Genomic DNA, 26,540 nt, shown 5'->3' on the forward strand with positions numbered 1-26,540 from the left:
TATGGTCCAAATAAGTAAGGACAAGATGGTAGGAACACAGACACCTGCATAAAGACTTTTAACAGAACAATGTATGCTGGAAAAAAAAAAAATCATTTGAAACTTTTACTTCAAAGATGAATTTCTTTCCTCTTCCATAATGTTTATAATTAGTTCTTGTGCCTCATGCTGACCATTGAAAAAACTTTCTGGAAGGATACTTAAAAGAAGTGTTGACTGCATAGATAGATTTTTATTCCCCCATACAAGAAAGCAAAGCTTGACAAGGGTTTCTTTTCCACAGGGAAAGGTGGTGGTGGCCTTAACCTGGGGAACTTCTTTGCAAGTCATAAAGGCTACAGCCGAAAAGGGTTTGACCGACTCAGCACAGAAGGAAGTGACCAAGAGAAGGATGAAGATGATGGCACAGACTCAGAAGAAGAATACTCGGCACCTCCACCCCCACCAGCACCTTCATCATCCTGAAGACAGCCTTTGCGTTCTCCATTATATGATTCAATCCAGAATGTCAGATTCCATTTCCCTTAAGCACGTTTAAGATTTTTGTGTATTTAATTGTAAACTGTACTAGTCTGTGTGGGGCTGTACACTGGTTTCTTTAATTTTTGTTTGGTTTTCGTTCTGTTTTTTAAGTGGAGGAGTGTATGGAAGTTTCATATCAGTGCCGTTGTTTTTTTTTACGTGAACATCTTAATAAAACAAACAGTCTTCTTCTAATTGCAGCACTGATTTAAAGCAGTAGTATTTTCTCATATCAACTTGGGGATCTTTTCTGTATTTGTAAATAAGTCGTATTACCTGCTTCAACAAAGTATTTTTCCTATAAATATTCAGTTGCCAATTTCTTTTTTGTGCCTTTCCTCTTCAATGTCCTTAACCTGTTGCAGTACAGAGAAAATACAGTGCCACAAGAAAATGAAGCTGCTAAATCTTCTTCTATTTTTTTAAAATCACTAGCATTATATTGCATTGAAGGAAAAAAAAAAGTATCTATTTAATTGTTTTTTCTTCTTCTTGACTTGATGTGTTTCTGGGATGTCTTATTTTTAGATGGTACCACTGTTAGAACACTATTTTCAGAAGCTGAATGTAATTTGTGTAATAAAGTGTTCGCAGAGCATTAGCTGTCAGAGTGTACTTTGGAATTTTTGCATACTTTTTCAGTTTTTTGTATACAACTTTTGTAAAAGTTACACAGACCACTTAATACGGTAAAAAATTTAATGTCTTCTACCAGCAGATAAAACGTGCTATTTTGTATGGAAGCTGGAAAATATTTTGCTATGTCACAAGTTTTGGTTTATTGGGGATTTTTTTTGTTTGTTTGTTTGTTTTTGTTGTTTTTTTTTTTTTTTTTAAGACTAATAACTAATATACATGTACAAAGTCAAGCTTAAAAATTTAAAGAGGAAATATACTTGTATTATAAAACTGCAGGGTATTTACTTTAATAAAACATGGTCACAGCTAAGAGGAAACCCGTGTCTCAAATTACATATGCAAACTAGTCAGGGTAGGCATCAGTGCTACCTGATTTGTAGTACTGATTTTCTTGTTTCTCATCTCTTCCCTTCTCATTCACACAGGAGTAGTCCTCATTCCAGTAATGTACTCCCTCTTTGAATAGAAGACTTCTGGAAGAGCTGCTAGATAGATGACTCACACAGCCAGGGTAATTAAGTGTGAATCATTGTGTGACGCTGTCACGATTTATCAGTCTAGTTTGAGGATCAGAGCATGATTAATCTTCTTTTAAAAACTGTATTACGAGCAGAGTGTACACAGCTGTAATTGCCACAGGGTTTTATGAAACTGCTTCATTATCATCATTGCAGGTGTTGTAATAGACTACTGCTGGCGATGAAAAGAACTCCATTTCACAGCCTGTATTCGACGTTTCTTCCTCTCCAACTATTTCATGTTTTCCTAATGTTACAATGAAAACAGACTTTTTCTGTCTTGCTTTTGGAAGCAAGGCAATGTTATTTTAGCTGTGGCTTTTGGTCATCCTGTGTAAGAATAAAAACATAAAGTAGTTAGGAAGGATCTTTTTTAAATTTTCTGGGGGAAAATAAAAAAAAAAAAAAGTAACTAGTTTACAGGAAGTTTCTAGTTTACAGGAAGTTTCTGATGAGAGCTATTATAGCTGTGGTGGCACCGCTAACATGGATGGTGTATGTGTCATCAGTTCTAAAAGATCATCAGCTTTTTGGCAAATGAGATCGGTGAGGGTGTATTTTTCTAGCTTGTGAATAGCTCACATTATGTCAATCTGATATTGGGTGTTCTTTGCTTTCATGGTGTTAGCTCAATGAAGATTATATATAGCTGCCTCCTTCCTCCTGCCATTTATTTGATCTTTATCACCATTTGAAAACAAACAAAAAAAAAAATGTTGAGAGAAGAGTAGCTGAACACAGTTTAATGGCAAGTATGAGTAAGAGCAGAGTAATTCAGCACCAGCCACGGTCCCTGCTCGCCAGAATTCAGAAGCTGGTCTCTACAAGTTACTGCCTCCCAGCAGTGAGTACCTCTGCAAGAAGGGTGCACCTCTAAATTCATGCAGGTACGACGGCAGAAAATCTGAACCTGCTTAAAGGTGCTGGATTTTCTTTCTCTGTTACTCTTAGTAAGCTGCATCTTAAGAATACAGTAAAGGAATACAGAGACTTCAATCATCACTAGGATTTTAATAAATGAATGGACCATCCTCTAGCCTAACAGGTTATAGACACTAATACTGTTATTTATATATTAAGTGTTGAATGCTGGTTATTTGATCTCAGCTAGTGGATTTGGAATACCTGTGTTTAATTAAATTACAGCAATTGTCCCTGGTAAGACTATGTTTTTTAATAAGCATGGACTTGCCCATTTTAAAACTCCAAAGACATGGTGCTAACTTTCAAGAGCTGCTGATGGCTTTGAGATAGAAGAATCTTGGCTATTGTGGGGACCGAATATTGCCATTCAACTTAGGCTGATGACCCAGCAAGGCACTGTTCTTTGTGGTAGTGCAATACCAAGCATATCTTCCTGTTTTGAACAGGGGCCCTTGGTGGGAAGGACAGAAGCTGTGCTGAGTGGGCAACCAGTGCTGGGTGATCCAGCAGCCAGCTGCGAGCCAGCTGTGAGGCAGCTGCACATGGGGCACACGGCAGTAACTGCAAGTGGCCACGGGGAGAACTGGATTGTAGCGGGCAGGTAACACCAAGTCACCTGAAGGTGTCCCAATTAAATTGAATTAATGGAATTACCACCCCAATTAAGTGGCTGTCCTTGCCACTAGTATCATTAGGCACTAACTGATTCCTTGGGAAGCATCTTGATTAAGTAGGGTTTCCTAATTATGCTGTGCACTGTAGTAGTTAATGAGGATTTATAGATCAATACAATAAATGGCAGCAACTTCTTGCTTGCCAAAGATTTATTTATGTCTTAACAAAACTTTTAGGTCAGCAATATCTGTCATGTTACAGTGGATTAGGATTAAGTGTTGGTCACAATACAGAGACCATGTACTGAAAGAAAAAAAAAAAAAAAAAAAAAAAAAAAAAGTTCATGTGTTCATGTCAGTTAAAATTAAGAGCTGAAATTATGCCAGTGTAAAATAGATGGTAGTAAACCCTAAAGTCTTAGCACCCTAATTTTCCTTTGCTTATAAGCAAGCCTGTTTTGTTTGTTTTGGTTTGGTTTTAATTCTTAAAAGTGAAAATATTTTTCTTCATTGCAAATTATCAAAAATTGTTAGAAAAATTTATATTATGTTGTAACTGCTCTCAAAGTCCTCTTCAGTTCCTGTGAAATACTTAGATTCATCTGCATAACCAAACAAAACCTGCAAACTTCTTGCTGTTTCTGGACATTGTGCTTTCAAAACGAAAAGGAGCATTTACCTGGTTTTGCTACACAAGTATTTAGAGAGGTACATGGGAGAGCTATATTGGAGGCAACTTGCAAGTTGCTCTAGATGTTTCTAAATACTGAATTGCTCTTTTCTTTAGTTTCTTTCTGCTAGTGTTTCTATTAATTTGTTGCATGTGAAGCAACAGGTTCTGCAAGTAAACCTTTGAGTGATTTCATTGAACAACAACAACAAAAAAAATGTAGATGCAATTTTTAGGGATCTGTGCCAAAAGTATCATTTTAACAATGCCATGGAACAATTTGTTCCTAGCAAATAGGGGTAACAGTTAAGCAAACTTGGTAAACAAATATTAATTGCTGACTACAATAAGTTTTCAAACTGACAAGTACGAGAAACCAAAATCTTTTTACTATTATTATTAGAATGTAAAAATAAATAAATAAATAAAATAAGAATGGGGTATGGCAACCCATGTTCCTAGCCATCACAAGGCACAGCAAGTTGAATCTGTTTTTTAATTACACAGATGGTAAGAGCAGAACCCTGCCCCAGCCACTGCAGTTCCAGCCCACAGTGCTTTAATAGCCACCACTGCCACATTTGTTATTGCTTTCTTGGCATGTCCTTAAGCTGCAGCTCAGGAGAGACTTGTTTGCATAATGCAAAGTCTTAATGCAAAAAGGACTGGATCCCACAACACTGCCATTTCTTCTTGTGTCTCTCAAGTCCCACAGTGCACCACTTACATTGAACTAACTGCAGGGGTGGCCTTTTCCAGGCACTTCTCTGTGAGATCGTGACCACAGCCACCAAAGTTCAATGGGTACTGAAAAGTGGCTGGGTCTCAGGAAACTGCAAAGCTAAACTGAATGTTTGTCATCAGTGGCAGTTATGGTGTAAGCTACCTAGTGCTCCAGCAGACTATTTTGATACATAACTTACATGAAAGGTCAGTCATGCAGCATTTAAACAATGCTGGTCGCATTGCTCTCAGAAATACATCTATATCTCCATAATTATCTGGCTCCAGTCTCCATTCTGATGTTTCCCACACTGTCACCTGCCTAAGTTTTTACTAACTCCCTCTGCATGAACAAGCAAACAGCCAATGACACAAAAATGGCAGGCAGGTGCTCTTGCTATTTACCCAGGAACATTTCTTCCTATTCAATCATACTTTATTTCTCCCTGCCTCTCCAAACACAGATGCCTTTTAACTAGTACTTCACCTGGTGGCTGCCAGTGCCCCCAAACCAATGTGCCAGCAGCAGGCAGCATGCTTCAGGTTGCATTTAGCCTGCTGGTGGCTTCCAGAACTTTCCTCCCATCCTTGTTTCTGAGGGATTTTTCTTCCCTACCTGCACTGAACTACAGCCCGCTGACAAAATCAGAAATGTGTTGACTCAGCCAAATGCTAAGCCTCTGTGTATGGCTATAGGTACATTTGAAGTAAGTGTTAAATCGTAATTCTTTTTCAGTTGACACACGGTGTGTAACTACAGAGCCAATGCTGAAACCCTGATGCGCAGCCTTTTCTGACAACATTGTCTGGGAAGGAAAGGCCTTCCTGGAGAAGCAGTTTTGGTAGCTGCCCTGCTTGCTCGGTGCCTCGGGGGCTGAGGCAGTGCCGGGCATAGGTTGTTAAGGCCTGCAGGATGCGAGGCCACCGCACAACCACACCAGTACCCAGGCCTGCAGACCCTGGAAGTTAAACTAAATTGAAAAAACTAAACTAAAATACTGCTGAAAGTTTGCTGAATCCTGTCCTTTTGCTACAGGAATAGCTCCTGCTCTCCTTTTTCTAGGTCTTTAATCTGTGGAAATGATGGATGGCATCTGACGAGACAAACATTCAAAGTCAAGTTAATCCCTCTGATGGGGAACCCCGTGCATTATTAACCACCTATCATGAAATTCTGCACAAAATAATAAGTCATTTTTTGTGGACTTTTTTTCTAGGAGCTTTTCACTGCTGTGCCTGCCAGCTTTGTGAAGTCATGATTTTTTTTTTAGTATGCCTGTGAACTGACATGGTACTATTCATTTTGTACAGAAGGTGGCAGTGAGGCATAGAGAGATTTAAGGCATAAATTGTCAAAAAACGTCAAATACTTTGAAGTAGAGTTTGTGAAATCTGATTTATTCCTTTTTAACCCACTTGGATATCATTTTATACATTCAAGGTACTGCTTCTTGCTGTCAGCTGCAGCTCTGGGTACTCCCCTCCCTCTGATCAAAGCTCAGCGATTCTCACCATGGACCAGAAAAGGAGCACATACGTTACAACCAGTAAATTATGGCAAGTTTTATCCATGTGATTTGTGGGCCACTGTGCTGGCAATCTGCAGCAGGGCAGCACTGCCTGGCAGATGGAGATTGCTGTGCTTCCTACGACCTGCCCTGCTCACAGCACAGCAATTTCTGCTACCAATGCAGCAAGGCAGCTGCGGGTCCCTTCCTTGCCATCACGCTCTGCACAGCACCAGGGCAAGAAGCGCTGCACAGACCACAGTCAGGAGCCCTGTGGGATAAAGGTGCCCAGACCCACCCTCAGAGCCTGCAGCAACGTCTGCTACACAGGACAAATTTACAGGCAGCTCATGCAACTCACAGATGGTGGTTCATGCACTTACACAGCCCCGTACTATGTTTGCAAGTGTAAAAGCAAGGGAGGAAAGGAGAACTGGCAGAGGAATGCATCTCTCAGGATCAGCAGTTCCTGAAGGCCTATAGCAGGCCTATCAGTAGGCCCATAGTTCTTCCAGGATGCATAGAGGAGGTAAAACCTACTACCTCCTGAAGACTCTGGTAATTCCCCTTCGTTTATTCAGCCTTCTAATTGAAGCGTCTGGTCTTAGGGATTTCTAAAGTGACATTTTCTTCTGTGGAATTCACAGGCAAGCAGCATGCTCTCAGGCCACAAGATGATGACAGCTGCTGATGTCCTGAGTTTCTGGCACTGGGGGGGCTTTTGTGTTTTATTTTCAGGTACTCCAATAGGTTAATTGAAAGCATCCACTGAACTGCCATGAGAATAAAATAAAATATTCCATTACCTATTTTGAAAATACCAAGAAGGCTACTATGCAAACAGATTTTGATTCTAGGTCATTAGAGAAATGATGTAGAAATGATGTTGCCTACTAAAGGTCATTGATACAGAGAGATGTTGTACCCAAATGCATAACGGAAACTTATCTAGATCTCAAAAGCAGCATTTCCAGAAGATTTAACTGCTTATTGTGAAAAGCAAATCATGACTCATCTCTGTCCTCCCTCCAGCAGGGAACATTCAGTTCTAGGGAGAAGGAGGGAAAAACTTTAAAATGTCAAGTATTGTCTGAAGCTAGAATGCAAGAGCACTTTAGCAAAAAATGGGCAAATGCTACACACAAGTTCAGGAAGTATTCAAAGATAGGGGTTTTATTTCATACTGAAATGTTTTGAGTGCTTGTATAGAAGACTTTTAGTGAAAGATTGTTGTTTTCTGTTTGTTTTCTGGGATGTTTTTCATTTAACAAAATGATAGGTGGTAATTCGTGGTAGTAGCAAACCCAAATGAAAAACATTCATATTTCTGTGCTGGAAGAAACAAGCAAAGTGTCAGTTACTTCATGCTGTGCTCCTTTCTAATTCCTCTTCTCTGAGAAAGAGGCCATGAGGGGGCACAAACTCTACATCAAAACAGGATTTCCACGAATGCTGTTACTACAATAGTAGTCTTCCACTACTATCCCATTATAAATCATATCTGTGTGCCAATGCAAAAGATGATTACAGATGAGCATTCGTGCTTTTATGCAGGTTGGTGGTGGAGCCAGACGCTGGTGGTGACAACTCACCATGGGCACAAGCACATGCTGAGGAGCGCTTTGCTAGGTCGAGGTGTGAGGTTTCCCTCAGCTTACCAACCACAGCCTGCTGCTTCCAGTGTCTCTGGTTTCCTGGTGGCGTCTTTTTCACAGTTTCCAGTGATTGCTTTTTGAGTTGCTAGCTTGAAACTCCTGTATTTTATTTCAATAAACCTCCCACGTGCAGAAAAGGCCTCATTTGGGAGCACCCAAGAGGCACTAATGGCTGCCTGTTAACACAGTATATCGCAGTTACCAGGAAACCTGAAAGATCAGCATTGCACAATTTGTTAAATAGTTGCTGGTTTTCCCATCCACTGCCAGTTTCACATTTTATTTCTCTCCAGTGTAGCTATAACAAGTACAGAGTACTTGGTACTCCAGAGCTCCTCTGCACATCTACCACAGAGAAGGGCTCCACTGAACTGCGTGTGAATAAGAACAGGGAAGATAAGGCAAAAATATATATAATATATGATTATATATATTTCACACACACTTCATACACACATATATATAATTTCACACACACATAATGCATCTAACAATATAAAGCCACCCTAGCAGATGGCGTTCTGGGTAGTGATCAAAGTGGAAGAAATAAAGGCAGATATGAAGGAGGAGGGATTGGCTTAAATAACCTGGGTCTCTGCTAAAAGGATCTGATAGCCACCATTCTGGCTGTTCGGGGAGGTTCAGGGCTTGAATCTCTGCTGCCCATGAACCTGGGCACAGCACCTGAACTGGCTGTTCTCTTTAAATTGGTGTTCCAGAGAAAAAATACTGTGTGACCACAGCGCTCACTACTGGGGGGAAAACGTAAAATCCAAGTAAGGCTCACAATTACCATTTATGTCCTGTTTGCAAGCATTTCTTTTCTATCGTAAATAGTTCAATATAATTTCACTGAGTTCCCTAGCTTTTTTTTTTTTTTTAAAGCCCACTTACTTTACTACCTTGACTGCACTAGAGCAGAGATCCAAAGAGCAGCAGTCCCCAGAGGGCGGCACAGCCCGCTGGTAGCAGCAGTTAATAAATACAAGGCTATGCTGCTGTTCATGCTGTCCACACCCACCGCAAATCCTGCATGCTGCACGCCCTTCAGCATGGCCCACATCCCCAGCTGCCTCCCCACAACCACCTTCTCAGTCTCAGTGGGGAAAAAGTACTGAGAATTAAGCACTTTCAGAGGGGTTTTAAGATCAGATCCTGGAATACCACCATTGTGCTGCGCTGTTCTTTTACACAGCTCAGGTCCATTACACTGTGGGCGTACTGCACAATGGGTGTGAATTTCTGCATGAGCTAGATATCTAATTAGCCTTGAGGTCAAAGTCTTTTTACCTAAGATTAGCTGGAAACGCTCAATAAATAATACTTATCTCTTCTAGATTTTGTCAAAATACAATAGCAATACAACCAAACATTTAAGCTAACTAAAAGCCATCTGTATTATGTCGCATGACATCCAGCAGCAAAGGTGACAGAATGTGGCTATTCAGAGAGCAAGATAAGCAAGTCTACCTCAGCATCTGACAGAAGGTGCTGTATTTCTAAATTCAGCTCTCTACTAGCATTCTTCCTCTTCCTGTCACTCCCCTATAAATAGAACCAGCTTGCACTCATCAGTTTTCTACGTGAAAGAGTTCCTGTTCACCTAACTTTAGCAGTAGATATATTTTCATCTTACCATGAAATACAGTCTTCTTTGCAGGAAGTCCTAGCCTGTAACAACTTATTCAAGGAATTCAGAGAATAAGTAACACTAGTCCTCACCTTTCCTAGAGAACTGCCAGTGGAAATCTCCAAACCCATGCTAGATCTAGGAAGAAGTCAGGGAAACTAGATGTTTGTGAGGAAAGCACAAATGAATGCTGACCACTGCTAAGGTTCTGCTATGTGTGAGGAACTGAAATAGCTCTCTTTAGCAGAGCTTTGATGAGCAAGAAGCAGCTAAAGGCCTCACTGTTTCATATGTAAAATACTAGCTGTATTTGACTTTGGCAGCTTTACTGTTTTGTGAGATCTTAGAGTGGTGGGTTAGACTAAAAATTAAAAATTGTAAAAGTCCAAGCTTGCAGCTTCTCAGGAAGAATGAGAAACAGTTCTGTAACAGGAAAAGGACAACATAAGCTTTTTTACATTTCTACGGGGGAGAAAAAAATGTTAAATTGCTTAGATTATATTTATCCCACAATATGTCTGCATGTTAGCAATGAGTCATATAAGGATTAATGAAAACGTCATTACTGGGAAATGATGTGCTGTGTCCTGAGAGGGTAACAGTAGGGGTGGGCCATATTGCCATTTTACCAGCAAAAATTGGAATTCAAATGCACAATGAAAACGACTTACACTTTTACTAAGTTGTGACAGTACTTCTGGTAATCAAGTGATTACTTCTCAATGTCCAAATAGATTAACCACTGATCACTTACAGTGTTCTTAAATTCAAACAGTAGTAGAGCATGTGCTTTTACTAGTTTCTGCCTACATTTTGTTAACAGAGCAATTACTTCTTAATGTGCACATAAATTAACCACTGAATACCTGCAGTATTCTTAAATTCATAAAGTGGATTTGGCTGAGGAATTTAGAACTGTTCAGTCTGCCATAGGTGCTCCAGACTGCCACTGAAACATGACAGGAGACTGCTTGCTTAAGTGTCTTCTATCTTGGTCTGAAGTGTCCAGCAAGGTGAAGGCCATTGCTCTGGCTTTGCATTGTTTGGTTCAATGCAATGATCTTCTGTCGCCTCAGACTGATGTTTGCCATCTGTTGAGTCTTGGTCTTTGCAAGCAGAAGGTGGCATTTGCGCAGCTGACATGACTCCTCTCGCATAGGCATTTATTTCCCCTTCAGCAATAGGGTCTTGCTGACTTGGATTATATGATCTTTCAGATAAGCCAATATAGTCATGGTCAACAACTACTGCACCTTGTAAGAAGTAGTGGTTGTCTGCAAAATAAAAGTACTCATTGAAGTAGATGCTCCTAGTTTGCTGAAAGCCATACTTAAATTATAGTGAGTTGCCAATTTACTTTTTAAAAACTTTTTTTGTACTATGTCAAGAAAGTTTGAGTAGCACGAATATGAGTATATGGATTTCCTAATTTCACTAAGCACCAAGTATTTTGTTGCATCTCATATATCCATAAAATAATACTTGCAGTACTTCATGTTAAGAAAGAAATTTGTTGTTTTTTTGTTTTGTTTTGTTTTTCCTACGTCAGTGGACTAGCTTGAGGCTGTTCATAGTCAGCTAGTGAACTAATAATACCTTACGTGAACAGGCATGCAGATTCTTCCATGTCGTACACCAACTCACAAAGTAATTTGTCATCTCCTAACTATTGCTGGGAAATCACAACTCAAAACAATAGACTTTAAGAAATAAAAAAGAAATAAAAAGTTTAATAGAATTTAAAGACCATAGTGTTGATTGCTACTGTATGGTACTATTGCACTTTTCTTCTAACATATGCTTGCTATGTTTGATTTTTCCAAGTGAGTTCAAATAAAATAAAAATAGCCTGACCAGCCAAATTAAATGTGTATCTTCACACGCTTTATACTTTTGTTTTGGAAGATGACTTAGGGCCAACCTTCTTGCTCAGATGAGGACCCTCATGTCAAATCAAGTATTTTAGGGGCTACAAATTCCTTTGCTAGTTATGTTTCTCAACAGATGTGTCATCAATCTTCCTATTTGCACTTCTGAATCATTTGAGCACTGGAACCACTGGGATTCTCTTGAGATTAATATTTAAAGTAAACCACATTCAAACAAGAAAAAAAAATTGCTTCAGACACACAGATGTATGCAGGTATAGGGTGTCCTGCAACCTCTACCAGGCTATACAAATATCTGGGCAGCAAGCAACAACCCAGGTCCACACAGACCTTTAATCTGTAATGCCTATACCAAGAACATGTATCAATGCATTGACTAAGGATTTATCTTTAGGTCAAGACTGTTACAAAAGTTTTGAAAAATACATTGCTTCTACTTGCCCTTTCTTACCTGCAAAAGATTTTCATTTTCAAATACTATAAAAAATAAGCACTCCGTTTCCAGGGCTTGTCTTTCCTGCTTAAGAAGACTAAATCCACACTTCTAGTGTTATACAGGTAAGATACCCTGCTCCAAAATCTGAAGTGTAAGCAAAATACTTAACAGCACCTACAGGCCACAGATACCTCAGCTAAGATGCACTTTTCCCACATTTATTTCACAGAGAACACTGCAAATGATTTGCTCCCATTCAAGGTTATGCAAAGGGAGTGCCAACAGCCTGTTACAGGAGGGCAGGAGGAATAGTAAATAAGTTGCAGACAAAACAGTCCACCCCTGCTCATGAAGAGAAGGCCCTTTGTTACAAAGATAGGCATATTTCTTTACGGATGAAAAAGCTGTCATTCACTGCCAGGTTTCACTACCCTTATCGTAATGAAATAATACTCCCTTTCCTGACTTCTGTTAGGCCATTTGATAAGACCTGTCAATTACTTAGCACAGTCCAGTTTACGTCTCTCCACAATGTAACTGCGTATGAATATAAAAACTATAATTTTAGAATTTATAAATATTCACAATCCTTTTAATTTTTTTTTTGCCTGTGACAAACAACTTTCAGTCACTTCCTGTGAAAGGGAAGAAACTCTCAATTTACTTTCTGCTTCTGCAGTATTTATTGGTAATGGCGTTATATGCTGATCCTACAAAGATAACTGCACCTAACTTTTCAAATAGTGCTACAATTTACCAAAGTCATTGCAGCAGCTGGAGAGGACATGCCTGCAGGACAGGTGTGACTTCCTCCTTACAGCTCAGTAATTCAGCTAAGAGCTGGAAGCCACAGAGAAATGGTCTAAGGAAGAAGTGTCCAGGAGAAGCAATGTGACACAGCTGTACTTGTTTACTCAAGCTGCAATGGAGGCTGACAAGTGACCTCAATACCACCTTCCCATGTGAAATTCCAGGACTTAGCCACACATGCCAAGAGGGTAGGAATTTCTTTTCAAGAATCCTGAACAACAAAGCAGTTCTGAGACAAAAGTCTTCCAAACACCGAGTGCTCGTTTTATTCCAAATGCCTGAAGTGACCCAAAGATAGCATCAGCAGAAGAGAAACAGCTGCTGTTGTTTGATTAAAGCAGCTCCATTGCAAAAGAGTACTCTGAATTCGTAAGAGAAACATTGTCAGTTGATTTTCCAAGTGTTTGGGAATTTCCGCAAATTCTGCTTTTGAGCATGACATTTTATTGCTCTGGTACAAGAAATCTGTTTACCTCTTCAGTACTGAAATTTAAAACAAACTCTTCAAAAATCAGCTCTCTGAGGTAGACTTTGTTTTTTAAGGTTTTAGCAAATAGGCCTTTTTGTTGTTCAAAAATAAACTCTAAACAGGTACCATATATACTAGTCAGATAAGGCAAAAAAAAATAATACATTCCCATTGCATGAGGAAAATGAACGTGAATCCTGTCTGTATCAAAACAGGAACACACGAGTTAAAAAATGCTCTTTGAATACAGTTCAGCTGAATTATACTCCTCACATGTTTTGGCCAGCCAGCATGAACAGGGCCAAACCACATATTAAAAGCAACTTTAATGGAAAGTATTTTTAAACAGACTTTAAACATGATTCATTAGCTCTGTCCCATGCTCTGCATAGGTCTGAAGCCACTCACACTCACTGCTCTCATTACTGAAAACTGGTTACATTGCTATCCGGTGGTTTAGTTCACACTAGTCAGTGAATGATAACTGCTGTGATAACCTCACCTAACACCAAGACATGACAAGAAAACTTAAAAATACATATGTACATATACATACACACACACAAAATACACATGTATATACCTTTTTCATGGGACCCTCTTATGTACGGCTTGAGGTGAGACATCTTGATGGGTCTTTTCAACCTGGATCCTGTGGCATCTCTTAAAATTGCACAGCCATTATCTGTGATATAATCTATAATACAAGGACCGACCCATTCTGACTGGAAACGACCATCTTTCCACCAGTTTTTTCTTTGTCTGAGTACTTCATGACCAACTTTAAGTTGAAGGGTATTTAATTGCTTTGGCTTCTTTTTGACAGTGATTTTGTTTCTGGTTTTCTGTTCAGCTGAAGAGGTTTTCTCCACCTGCAAAAGATAGAGATATGAAATACATTTTCTTTTTCCAGAAGCAATCATGTATTTTCATAACATTGTTAATAATGCAGAAGCAAAAATATTAGACGTCTTTAGATGGGTGTAATTCATAATGCAGAAAGCTGGAGAGTTCTTAGAAGGGGATTTTATCTTCATGTTCTAAGTCAATAGTCCATAGGCAATGTTTTTCAGCTTCCATGCATATGCAGCCCTCTAAGTCAAACATGAATCTCCTGGAAATAGGTCACTCCATAAGTTCACTCCCTTCACATGCATACAAGCATACGTACACAGGAATCTAGGGATCCCAGGCCAAAGGAAAAAATAAACGTGTTGCTAAAGGTTATACTTTGAACTTCAAAACTTTCCATCTTCTCTCTCTTCCGTCTCCTTTCTAGTAAAATTTCAAATTATACCATTTACCTGACAATCTGAGGTTTTCTCTTCTTCCAGTGTTTGACTGGCTCTTCTGGTTGCTTCAAATATTTTGGCAAACATATTGTCTTCTTCCATACATACATTCATCGGTTCAACAACATACGGGTTACGATTAAACATTTGGAAATACGGAGTGGTTTGATCTGGCTCCTGTTTAAATGGGGAGCAAAAAGCAAGCAAAATTAACATACCGTTTTGCAGGTATTTTGGAGAACTTCAGTCAAAAAAGGCAGAACTTTGACTTACCAAATTAGTCAAATTGAAAGCATAGGCAATAGCAGACAAATGTTCATCCCAATCATTTGGATGGTCTGTGCAGTATTTGTTAAGGAAAGCTTTGATTGTCTTGCATGTTCTTTCATTTACTTCATCAGTCTGAGGATAAGACAATACTATTTGTTTCATTCCAAACACTGCAAATAATTCTTTGTTTATCTTAAAAAGAAAAAGAAGACAATTATTGAAACTTTCTACCTGTTTTGTTGGTAAGACAGTGACCAAGCAAAACTCTTCCATACATATGCCCACGTAACAGTCCAGACTCAGGAATGAGAGCTAAAGGAATCAGTATGGCTCTGGAGCCAGTAATAGGTGGTTTCTAAACGCACTTCTGCCACTAACTCAATTTGTTGTTTCCTCCAAATCATAGCCTCATGATTTCACGATCTCTGAAGGGATCAAAGAGTGAGAAGTTTTTCATTATCACTGTATCTAAGGATATTTTTGACATTGGCCTATCTGCTATATTGAGCAATATGAAATACTTGACAGATGAAACACAGCAATATGTTGGTATGTGAAAGCTTGTGCTGCTCCAATTACGTGACAAGATACACACTACGTACTTTTTGCTCTTTACCAAAAGAAAACATCCCTGGGAAATGCTGCATGCAATTGCAAATGATCAGTTTGTCAATTTCTGAACCTACTTTTTTTGATTAAAGAAAATAAACATTCGGGGATCAGATTTGTGTATGTTTTTTGTTTGTTTGTTTTCCACAAGAATGTTTGTTTTCCACAAGAATGGTCTAAAATGCAAGTTTAATATGGGGAAAAGGTGTATTTTTCTCAAAAACAAACAAAAGCTACGTAAAGACATACCTGATGAGCAAGCTCCTTCCCTTGATCAATAGGCATTTTTTGAGGTGGTCCGTATAAGAAAAAGACACTGATGATTGCCTTAGCAATTTCAACTGCTGAAGTGTCATGCAGAGGCAAAATAACAGCCCATTTTGTGAACAAATCTATCATGATTATGATATACTTGTGGCTTCTGTTGGTAACATTAAAAGGTCCCACTAGAGCTACAGTGACTGCTGTCCAGGGGTCCTCTGCTTTGATAGGGTGTGGTTTGGGTGTGGTGGTGGTCGTATTCTTTGCCACTTGGCAATGCTGGCATGCATATACCTAGTGTAGAAAACAGGGGAGATGCTATCAATAAAGAGTGATGTTGAAAGTTTACAACAGCAAAATATCATAAATCTCCATTATTCCTCTGTAAATCAGTCCAGACCCAGGCAATGTCAGATTAACTCATTTTATCTTTTCCTATGATATTTTATCATTAGGTTTTTCAGCCTCAGGATAAAAACAATACAAAACCAAACAATAGTGAGTGCCAGGAGAAGGAAATGCACAGCAGTTCAGGATGAACTGTGCTCATCCTGAAAGCACTGTGCTCTTTCAAGTCCATAGTATAAACTTTAAAATTATCATCTGTAAATACTAAAGGAATTACAAAACATCTGGACTGAAAGAAAGAAAAAAAATCCCAATCATTTCCCTTTTGGTTCTGTTGCGTATGCTGTGGCTGTCAAACATTGGCAGTAAGCACCATCTGCCACACAACATGGGTCAGATTTAGCTACAGGACAGAACCCCTTTTCCAAGTCTGAAGTGAAAGCAAAGACTTTCAGTTCGTGTTACAGTTGCACGTGGACTCTAAATACTCAGGTGACAGAGCAAGCTGACAGCAGCAATAATTTTGCCACAAAGAACATGTTTACATATGGTTTGCTCAAGGATCAAGTTCTGCCTAGGGATTATGTCAACATGTGTTTGGGTGAAGCAGGAGAAGGAACAGTCCTAAGCATCAATTTGTACCTGCTTCCCAAACACACCTAGTTCAAAGGCAGAAGACACTCTGGCCAGCTGTACACTGCGGAGATGGTACACTGCATCCTAATGAAGATATGCAAGACAGCTTGGCAAGGAAATCCCTCCCAAAGACCCCATGTGCCCCGCATACTGAAATGCTGTATGGCTCCCCACCACTGGCTAAGATACTGCAAGCTACAAGGTCAAGAATAAATAAATAAAAAAATAAAAATAAAAATAAAAAGAAAGCACTGTGCTTTGGCATAAAGTCCATTTAAAGTTTGATTGTAAGCTTATGCTTCCTCATCATGAAGCAGTATGGGTGATTACCGTATCAAAGTCATATGATTACACAGTGTGTGCAACAAAGACTACATGAAAAAATATCCTGTAGCTATGAAACCATACCCACTGTTTGACATCATTTGTTACAGAGGTCCAGTAGTAATTAGATTCCACTAAAGTCAGTGTCCTTGATATACCATGATGAGTGCCTGCAGCATTTTCATGGCATTTTGCAAGCACCTTTTTCTTCTCTTCATCTGAAACAATTACCAGGCGCATTTGTTTTCTGTCTTTTCCAACATAGAACAATTTATTGTCTGGAAGAAAAATACCAGGAAGTTATACATGAGCACTTTGCCTTCTGCAGTTGTTTAGTTTAGTAAACTACTGGGCAAGACCCAGTATAGAGTTTAGTACGACATCTTCACTTTACCTTTGCGTGAAAGTAGGTTTGTTTTTTTTTTGGTGTTTTGTTTGTTTGTTTTTGTCTGTGTGTGTTTGAATTTTCTTTTTAACTATTTTCTCCCAAGAGCCAAGCGTTCAACAATATTTATTAATGTGGACATGAGGTGTTACAAGGTCAAGTCAGAATGCAAACTATGTTCTCACAGGAAGTCCAGCAAAAACTAAACCTAATGCTGGGAGTGAGAAGGGAGCACAGGATATGTTATGAGGCACATTGCCTGCCTGCCAAGTAACTGTACCTTGCGATCTGCAGCTTTAACTCCTCCCTGCTTTTTCTCTGCAAAGGCTGGGCAGGTTTGATGGGATCGAGAGCACAGAGCAGACCACAAGGCCTCAATACCTGAAGCTTTATTCATGGGCTTACAACAAAGCTAGGGTGGGTGGGGAGTCACTCTAAGGTGACAGACAGCAAACCCATACTTGCATTGCTGCCCACATCCATGGTGCAGGAGCCCAGGGCCAAACGTTCCCTGTCAATAGGTGCAGACCAGGGCTTGTCCTCCTGCAGTTCTATGAATCATGGGTTGCAATGGATACAAATCCAGTATCTAAAACAAGGCTTGGCTTTCAGACAGATATATAAAACCTTTCCAGTAAGGACTAATTCAGGTTGTGTTTCTGCAAACATTCTGTTATATATTAACATGGGATAGGCAGGCTGTGTGTTTCATGAAGGATGTGTATTTACACTACAGCGTGCTGCAGAGCAAGATAGCACTTTCAATTTTTGTCTTGGTAAATCTTCACCTAAAAAAAATAAATTTTCAGATTAGTTTGAAATAATATGTTTACCTTTGAAAACAAATTTTTTGGCTGCTCTCCTGATTCCACTTCTTTCACTTGATAATGTTGTGGGATGATATTCCCCCGTTCTTTTGTAATATGAAATCTGCTTCAGGTGGAGGCCACCGTTTTTTCCACTGCGTACCATCGCTAACCTGCACAAAATGCACAATATTTGTCAGATGGAGCAACTGCCACAGCAGCACATCTTCAAGTTTCTCCTAGTTTAGTTTAGACGAGTTTAGTTTACTGGATTACTGTAGTTCAGACAGAGGTATCCTGATAATTTGGCATGTTGACTGATTCAATTGAGCTCTCTCTCCAGAAAGCTTAGGGCAGCTGTATTTTAATCCCATGAAGTGCTTCATATCTTTCAAGCTTTGTGCCCGAGAGCCTAACACACCACCCACTGCACTGCTTTTGATAACCCACGCTGTCATCAACATGATAAGGACAAGGAACACTATTGAACACACTACTTTGTTGTATACAAAATTAGTTTTGTCAACGTGTATTCTAAAACTTCTGAACAATGGAGTCTTCCACTGTATTCACTGCAGAGTGGGGAGGGAAATGAGACCAGAAAGAAATAGCTCTTCTTATTCTTAAAGATTTGGATAGTTTCCCCATACAGGTGTGCTGGAGATTAGATGTGTCCAAATAGTCACCCTGATGAGAAAACAGACAAATAGGAGAAACCAACTCCCCAGACAGAGACTGACACAAATTTATTTTCGTCATTAATTCCTCTTGACAACTGGATTCTGAAGTCCCAAACGTGATTCTGCACATAAGCAGGCAGTTAATTCCCTGACCTGCGCTGACTGTTCTGATCATATTAATAAAATAAAATATCATCAGTAAAATGCGTCACCGGTGCAGTGAAAGCTTAGGTCTACCATGAGTAGCCTCAAAATAATTATCAACTAATGACAGGCAGACATATTCACGCAGGCACTATGTGATTTCAGTGTTTTTTTTTGTTTGTTTTTGAAGATCTGCTCCTGCATTAATAAACAAGTAGATGGAGCAGCTCTTTGATCCTGCTCTAATTGCCTCCTACAAGAGCAGGATCAGACTTGGAGTCTGCCATATCATAATTTTTTAATGAATGCTGGTTATCCAGAGCATTCACCAAATTTCTTCCTTATCTTTGCAGCGTCCCAAGACTACACAGTGTGGCAATGCACAGCCTGCTAAAGGTAATAATCAGCCTGTTTGCCCTATCTGCTAAGTGGCACATGATTGTGGGGAAAATGACAATATCCACTCACTCCAGAATCCATGCAATTTCATCATGTGGTGATGCTATTTGAAAGCTTAATGTGTAAGTCACGATATTTATTTTCCAATTCTGAGATTCTCACCTGCCTTTACAATACCGGAAGTTGGAAAGAGGTAGAGCTCTACTGTGATTATGCCTGCTTTTAGTCACACCGTTTCTCCCAGAAATGAAATGCTGTGTGTTATTTATAGAATATCATATTCCTCTTATGTAGCTGGGCTGTGTTATCAACATCAAATGAATGCCAGGAACTTCACATTCAAGCAATGACCTTTGCCCTACTGAATCCTTCATTTTACATAAGCAAGACCTGGCTTTTGCCAACAGCCAAGTCTCTCGTCATTCACCATTACAATTTCAAAGCAAAATTCTCCTAATTGAGGGAACTTGCAGAGATAACATGCTTAGCCGTACAACCTTCTCTACCAGGAAAGAGGGTGTTTCAGAATAGGAAGGCGTGAAGCCAGAACATGGCACTGTTTCTAGCAATCTTGGCTGGCAGAGCAGTTTCTTGGAAACTTATAGCTGATAGTACAAGCCAAAACAGCTGACAGAGTTGGTAAATTGGATAAGAGCAGGAAGAAAGGTGAGGCTACCATGATAAAAGTATTATTTTTGTTGTTTTAAAACAGTTGATTGACTAGCATATCTGATAAGAAAAGATTATTTAAACTGTTCTTCACCAGCACTGTCTACAAGGGATATGCATTTAAGCTTTGCTCAGGGCTTCTCCTGAAGGTGAACTGGCAGTTACCCAAGCACACCTGAAGTCAAAAGTAGCCAGGTATAATTCCTCACTGAAGCACTGGGATAACGGACCATTTGGGTTTGGCAGATTTTCACACATTGCAAGAGAACACATTCCAGAACAGCCTTTATTCTTTCAGTAGTTTTTGCTCATCATGCATATCTTGGAGACACTGAATGTTCTCTATGCAGCACATGGCTGTGGGCTCTAAAAAACATAAAATAAATTAATGTTGCACAGCCGTAAGATACATCTGAGCAGGACCACAGCTCATACTTCAGCTGAAGAGGAACTATCTTAATTCCTGCTGTGTCAGTTTCTGCTATGAAACTGGGTAGAGTGCACATAAGCCAGTGAAGAAAAGAACACATTACGTAGCACCCACATGCATTTCGTGTACTGAGCAGGATCCTAAACCATCAAATTTAAGTACTGGAGCTGGCTCACTGCCTAAAAGGAAGACATTAAGTCTGCTTCCTGCCTGTGTATTTGGTTTCCTGTGTCCTTACTCATTTTTCCCCCAATACTAAGGTCTTTATACTTTGTTTTGCTCTATCTTAGGAAAAAAAAAAAATCTGAAGACAAGTTATGCAATCTTCCCGTTTTATTTTAAAATAAATCATTGCTACAGATAATTCATATGCTACCTCTGCCGGTATTTGTAACGTATCTAGCACTCTATAAAAACGGCATAATTATACAACCGGTAATCAGTTCTCAACACCTTTTGCGGAGAAAAAGAAAGCACTGCTTTGCAGTTAAGGAAAACATTTAGTCCCGGAGATTAAAAGTTCCCCATAACCCGGCCTCTTTGTTGTAGTATCTTAGCCAAAGCAGTCGTGGGTCCTAACGCTCGGCTAATTCCCTTTTTAACATCCCCTTTCCCTCACAAACACTACGGTAACTGCCAGGCGGCTTCCAGGCACTCATCGCCGTGACCCGGTGCCCCCCACGGGTACACCTTTCACCAAGATGGCGCCGCCCGCCCACGGGCGTGGCAGGCGGTAAGGGCCCGCGGCCACCGCGCGGCGGGCAGCTCGCTAACGCGGGAGGGGAAGGGAGGGAGGGGAAGGGACCCCCCCGCCACCCTCCCGCCGCGCCCCAGCCACGCCCCCAGCAGACTACAACTCCCATCAGGCACCGCGCCACCCCCCCCCCCAGCAGCCGCCCCGCCCACGCGTGGCACGCCGGGAGCAGGCAGCTCGGCGCGGCAAGGACGGCGCATGCTCGGAGCGGGGCCGACGCGATCTTTTTTCCTCCCCCCCCCCACCTCTCCCCACCCAGCCCTGCCCGCCGCGCCGCAGGGCAGCCGGCCGGCCGCGGGGCGCCGCCGCGCACGCACCTGCTGCAGCCGAGGTACTGCGGCCGCTCCCCTCCGCCCTCCTCACTGTGGCGGCCGCCGGGACTTATGTGGCGCCCCCGGAAGCGCGGCGGCGGCGGGCAGGGTGGGGGCGGGCCGCCGCGGGGGGCGGGGCGGGGCGGGGGCGCGCGGGCACGAGCACGAGCACGAGGCGGCGGCGGCGGCTCCTCCATGGGAGCCGGCGGGGGCGGCGCCGGGCGCGGCGGCGCCACGCGCAGGTGAGGCGAGGCCGTGGGCGGTTGGTGGCGGTTGGGGGCCCTCACCGCGCCGCCCCTCTCCCGTAACGGTCCCCCCGACCCCGCAGCCCTTGGTTCGGGCTGTAACAAAGCCGCTCGGGTGTGAAGCCGGTCCTGGCGGGGGGAGCCGGCCGGTGTGACCGGCCTTTGTGCTTCACGTGTGAGAAACGTGGGTTTGGGGCCGGTTCGCGTGTGCTGGCTGGCCGGTGCTGTGGGCGAAGGAGTTTGGTGCTTCTGGCAGCTGCGGTTAGAAGGGAGCAGGCCTGCAGGGGCTGCCGGGGCTGTGGTACTGGGCTTTCGCATCTCTGCAAGTAGAAAGTCAGAGAACGAGGCTATTTTGTCTGCGAGAACGCGGAGGAGCTCTTTTCTTGTCTTTGAATCGGATCTCAGACAAAAGCTGTGCTTCCTCGGAACGTCCAGAGTTGCTGCAAATACAGGTGTCTGCGTGTGATGTGTCTGGCAAGCTTTGCTTGGGAAGTGAACTTGGCAGTTAATGGTATGGAGGTTATCTGTTCTGTGGCGGTGCAGGAGCATGCCAAACATCAGTTTGTTTGCCTGTTTGAAAAAGTTCTTTTCTGTCTTGGAGGGATGACAGTGATGTTTAGCAGAATGCTTTTTTTGTTGTTTGTTTGTTTGTTGCTTTTGAGGCAGTTCTGACTTTTTTGTTGAATGATTTTAGTAGTTGACTTTCCTGTTTCAACTCTGACTGCTAAAGGGTTGACGGCTGTGATAAATGCAGTATTTGGGGTGCCTCATTTTAAAACTCTGAGTAAGTTTCAGCAGACCTCCATACACGAGCTGAAAAGTCATGCTTTTAACCAGTGAGATGTTAGGAAAAAAGTGGTTTTGCAAGTGAATAATTTGATGAGGGAAAGATATTTCACTTCGTGAACTCTAAATGTCTAGAAATGTCTTGCTTAACTTCAGAATTACTAGGAAGGAAATCAAACACGAGTAAGTCAGCCAGCTAGCTACTATCTGAGAATTGTGGCCGTTGTGTTTTAAGACTAGAAACCTCATTCACCAACAACCTAAAGTGCATGTCTAAGCTTTCTGTAAGCTGTTTTTTTTAACAGAATCCTGGTTCATATGTCTTTGTGCAGCTGTAAAGTTTTAGTTGGCTCAGTTGTGATGCGGTGATACGGAGGGTCAGATTGAACCCCCGCTATAGGCACAAGCATGTAGGGAGAACAGTTCTTGGGTAAAAGCATCCATGTCTCTGGCAGATACGGGCAACTGCAGTTAGTTGGCTAGTCTAACTACGTTATTTCAAGAAATGTAAGCACCCCTGCAAGTAGCACCAGCCACAGTTGTGTACAGTAGGAAATGCCAGTAAGGTGGGTATTTTTGGACTCCTGTTGGTCTGGAGTGTAGGCATCTCACTGGTGAGTTTTGGCACAGTAGCTACCTACCTTCTGCTTGGAAGCTGGAGCAGGGAGCGCGCTACTGTAAGAAGAAACCCACAACTTTAAAGAAAACTGTTGGTGGATGGGGAACGTGCAGTTGGATTATGGCAGCCTAATGGTCAGAGCATTTGAGTGGAGCAGGGCAAACACTGTTTCTGTTACCTCCTGTCTTAGTGGTTTCAAGTAGTTTATCGGAAAAATGTCTTGGTGGTTACCAAGCAGAAAAAAAAAGTGAGTGAAAGCACCTGTGCACTTAAGAGCTGAAGACGGAGTGCAGATAACAGTGCAATAATTAACAACAGTGCAGGGAAAATATTTGGAGTCAAGGAAGACTTCTGGATCTTGTTGGTTCTTCAGAATGTTTTTTCAGGTCTTAGTAGAGCAATGAAGTGAAACTGAAAGGTTGGTCAGTCTCAGTTGTGGAAAGGGAGCTGTTAATTTTTCTGGTTGAGTAATACATAACGTACTACATGAGAATGGTTTTGAAACAGTGTACAAAATATTTGTGGTATTCCTGTAAACAGAAGGAATTTGGCATGTTTGCAGATGTCTTTAGCATAGGTCATGGCTTCTCATCTGACAGTCTGAGAGCTGTGATAGGCTTTTGGGTACAGCCAAGTGGCTTACTAAAAGCAACAAGTGCAGACTACTCCTCGGCTCTCTGTTGTATAATTCTCGCAGTGTCACCTCTTCCTGTCTGATTTTGGAGGACTCAGGTCCTTACACTTGGTAGTCTCATACATGAGTATGCTGTTAGCTCCCATATTTCAGACTCAGCCAATTGTTTCTTCTTTCTGTCTCTCTTCTGCTCCCCCCTCCATGTACTTTCTACGCCACCAGCAACCCAGCCTTCTTTTGTGTTTTTTTTTTTTGTTTTTTTTTTTTTTCCACCTTAAATTGGGTTGCAGAATTGGAGTTACAAAACAGATCAGATGTCTTTTAGTGGTAGCAAGGCAATCGTTTTTGCTGTTATTTGTGCAGGTAATGAAAATATTAGTTATAGCAGCTCTAACAGGAAGATGTCAAAAAGCTGCTGACATCTTTCTGAGACAACCTAAAAAATTGCTATTAAAACGGTTCAGGTTTTTACTGCTTAATTTGAATTGGAAGGAACTGGCACTGGGCTCCTAGTGGTTTGAATATGCCTGCAGCAGTAAGAGCTGAAATGTTAAAAGGAGCAATGTAGGGGGACAGGCCAAGGGAAGGACTTGTTTTGCTTAGGTTTGTAAGTTTCATGTGCAGAATACTGTGACAGATGAGGAACAGTTACACTTCCTTTACAGTTGAATGCTGAAATACAGATGTTGCAGTCTTTTGTAGTTGTTTTATGTTTCCAAAAGAGGTTTTCTTCAGAGTTTCCTGATTTAGAAATGTTTTATAGCTATTTAGCATATGATATATTTTTTGTTTTGTTTTGTTTTGTTTTTCCATGAGATCACAGACAATAAATGTTTCTTACTCTATTTTTGTTCCACTACTTCCATTAGAATGCAGTAGAGGTAGTGTTTGTTCTTCTGGTAGCAGTCACTACACAAATCCAGTGAGATGCTCTGCCTTCAGTTTCACAGGAGTTGAGCATGTTTTTGTAAGTATTCATAACATAGCTGTTAAAACCTTGAACCCCTTGTGCATGCCTGTTCACACCGCTGCTGCTGTGCTGAGCTGATTTGTTGCTGACAGTTAATGGAATGCTAATCTTTATGGTCTAAGTAAATATGGAAATACCAGGGCTGGATTCCTGAGCTGTTGAAACATGCAGCAGTGGGGACAGGAAAACTCTTTGTGGAAATGTCCTTACTAAGTGTTAACAGATTACTTCTTGTTCTTGAATTCCTGTGTTGGAATATAGTGGAAGTGGAGAACTGTTCGGTCAGAAAAAAATAATATAGTGTGCCACTGGAGTGAACGCTAGGTTTTGGGTGCCTTGTGGCTGTTAAAATGTATGATTCAAATACAGCCCTATTTCTGTGTTAATGTTAAATTTGGCTGTGTATCACTTCATCTAATTTGAATGTTCTTGTATACCTTTTATTAGTAAGTGATACTGATAGTAGTAAAACTTAGAGTTACTTCTCCTTTACATTGTACTATTTTACCTTGCCAGGTAAAACCTAAGATGAGTTTATTTTAAGGTGATAATTTAAAATAAGCAGATTTACCGTTTTCTTACTCCTTGGTATCATGTTTTTCGTGTATGTGGTTTGTGTTGTTTTTTTTTGTTTGTTTTCCACGATACATCATGTGGTGATCATGAATGGGAAGCTTTAACGGAGGCAGGATGAACTGACTGTACATTTAGTTGAAAGTCCTTTTAAGAAACAATGCTCAGTTTAATTGACGTTTTAAGAAATTACAGATTTTCAATCTGTAAATTGTAAAAGAGAACCCTTGTGTTACAGCTGAGGTTGAAAGGCAACACAGTCTAATTGATTTACCTGGAAGGGTCACTGCACAGGAGGAGATCATTGCCTGAATTTTCTTGCTGTTATCTCTCTGGGAACGTGTCAGTGTGTATTCCAAGAGGAAGCATTTTGTCTTGCTTAGATTGTAATCTTCTCTGTTTGGGGCATGTACGTAATCATCTACTCTTTGCTGTCTGAGACTTATGCTCATGCACCAGGTATGAGAGGATCTAACACAGCATCTCTGCCCTTACACTGCTGCTACTGGACAACGCCTTATGGCACGGGACATCCCTCTGGCCAGCCTGTGCCCGCTGTCCTGGCTGTGTCCCCTCCCTGCTCCTGGTGCACCCCCAGCCTCCTCATTGGCAGAGCAGCACCAGAAGCAGGAAACAACTTGGCTCTGTGCAGGCAGCACAGCAGCAACTAAAACATCAGTGTGTTATCAGCATTATTCTCATCCTAAACCCAAAACACTGTGCCAATACCAGCTACTAGGAAGAAAATTAACTCAGTCCTGGCCAAAACCAGTACACTTATTAATACAGAAAAAAGGTAGCTGAAAAGAATCATCCCTGCTGCCAGCGGCATTGAGAAAGGGGTCTCCTTTGTAAAGCGGTAGAAGTTTATCCCAACAGTGCTGAAGCATCTCTCTAACAGTCCTTCTGCAGGAGTTGTGACTGTGCTTCAGGAGAGAACTCTGCATCTCTGCAGGTTGCTGTTTCTCCTTGATATATAACTTGAGAATCATGTTTTAATCCAGCCATCATCTAATTACGATGTGGTGATAACTGTGTTTTTGACCTCAGATTACTGTAGAAGTTTTAGACTTCTGTAACTTATTTGCTGTAGTCACAGCCTCTTACCCTCAGATTTCTCTTTCCATGTCTCTTTTCTTCAACTCTTGTTATTTCAGGTGCCACAAACAGAAGTGGATTCCTCTGTTTTTACTGTAGCAAAGCATTTGGAGAGAAAGTTATAATTCCTAATTCTGAAAGCATTTATTCTGAAAATAAATAATATATTCTTTTATTTTCTGGCTCAAATTTATGCTAATGACAGTAGCTTGCAGCATCTGCTTTGTGGAAGATAAGCTTGTAACCACCAGCAATCAGAATGCCAATTTATATGCAATTCAATGATTCCT

General features: G+C 41.1%; 3 protein-coding genes across 22 annotated transcripts in view; 2 read left to right on the forward strand and 1 right to left on the reverse strand.

Annotated features, from left to right (window-relative positions):
• PAM (peptidylglycine alpha-amidating monooxygenase) overlaps positions 1–1,471 on the forward strand; it is a 119,739-nt gene extending 118,268 nt beyond the window's left edge. For 3 of the 5 annotated variants that reach the window (XM_035310398.1, XM_035310400.1, XM_035310399.1), the window contains one exon: positions 284–465. In XM_035310398.1, coding sequence (XP_035166289.1) covers positions 284–465 — 182 coding nt within the window. Of the gene's footprint in view, positions 1–283 lie in introns of all 5 variants that reach the window. The other 2 variants (XM_035310397.1, XM_035310396.1) reach the window with 1 other exon arrangement.
• Positions 1,472–5,816: 4,345 nt separating this feature from the next.
• Positions 5,817–21,423, reverse strand: GIN1 (gypsy retrotransposon integrase 1). Of its 6 annotated transcripts, none has more exons than XM_035310403.1 (9): positions 21,332–21,423; positions 17,966–18,111; positions 16,832–17,025; positions 15,428–15,733; positions 14,573–14,701; positions 14,312–14,476; positions 13,591–13,879; positions 8,676–10,677; positions 5,817–8,471 (listed from the first exon to the last, which is right to left on the reverse strand). In XM_035310403.1, exons 2-8 carry the CDS (start codon positions 18,102–18,104, stop codon positions 10,379–10,381), a joined length of 1,521 nt encoding a protein of 506 aa, XP_035166294.1. In that variant the 5' UTR covers positions 18,105–18,111; positions 21,332–21,423; the 3' UTR covers positions 5,817–8,471; positions 8,676–10,378. The 6 variants fall into 6 exon arrangements, with proteins under 6 accessions (XP_035166294.1, XP_035166293.1, XP_035166292.1 ...); XM_035310402.1 differs by having other exon boundaries at positions 9,496–10,677; positions 14,573–14,761; XM_035310401.1 differs by having other exon boundaries at positions 14,573–14,761.
• Positions 21,327–26,540, forward strand: part of PPIP5K2 (diphosphoinositol pentakisphosphate kinase 2) — a 56,383-nt gene continuing 51,169 nt past the window's right edge. For 9 of the 11 annotated variants that reach the window (XM_035310384.1, XM_035310389.1, XM_035310387.1 and 6 more), the window contains exon 1: positions 21,468–21,567. The gene's annotated coding sequence lies outside the window, so the exon portion shown is untranslated. Of the gene's footprint in view, positions 21,346–21,467; positions 21,568–22,001; positions 22,023–26,540 lie in introns of those variants that run through there. The other 2 variants (XM_035310386.1, XM_035310385.1) reach the window with 2 other exon arrangements.

The sequence above is a fragment of the Oxyura jamaicensis genome, chromosome Z (genome assembly GCF_011077185.1).
Source record: "Oxyura jamaicensis isolate SHBP4307 breed ruddy duck chromosome Z, BPBGC_Ojam_1.0, whole genome shotgun sequence".
Classification (NCBI taxonomy): domain Eukaryota; kingdom Metazoa; phylum Chordata; class Aves; order Anseriformes; family Anatidae; genus Oxyura; species Oxyura jamaicensis.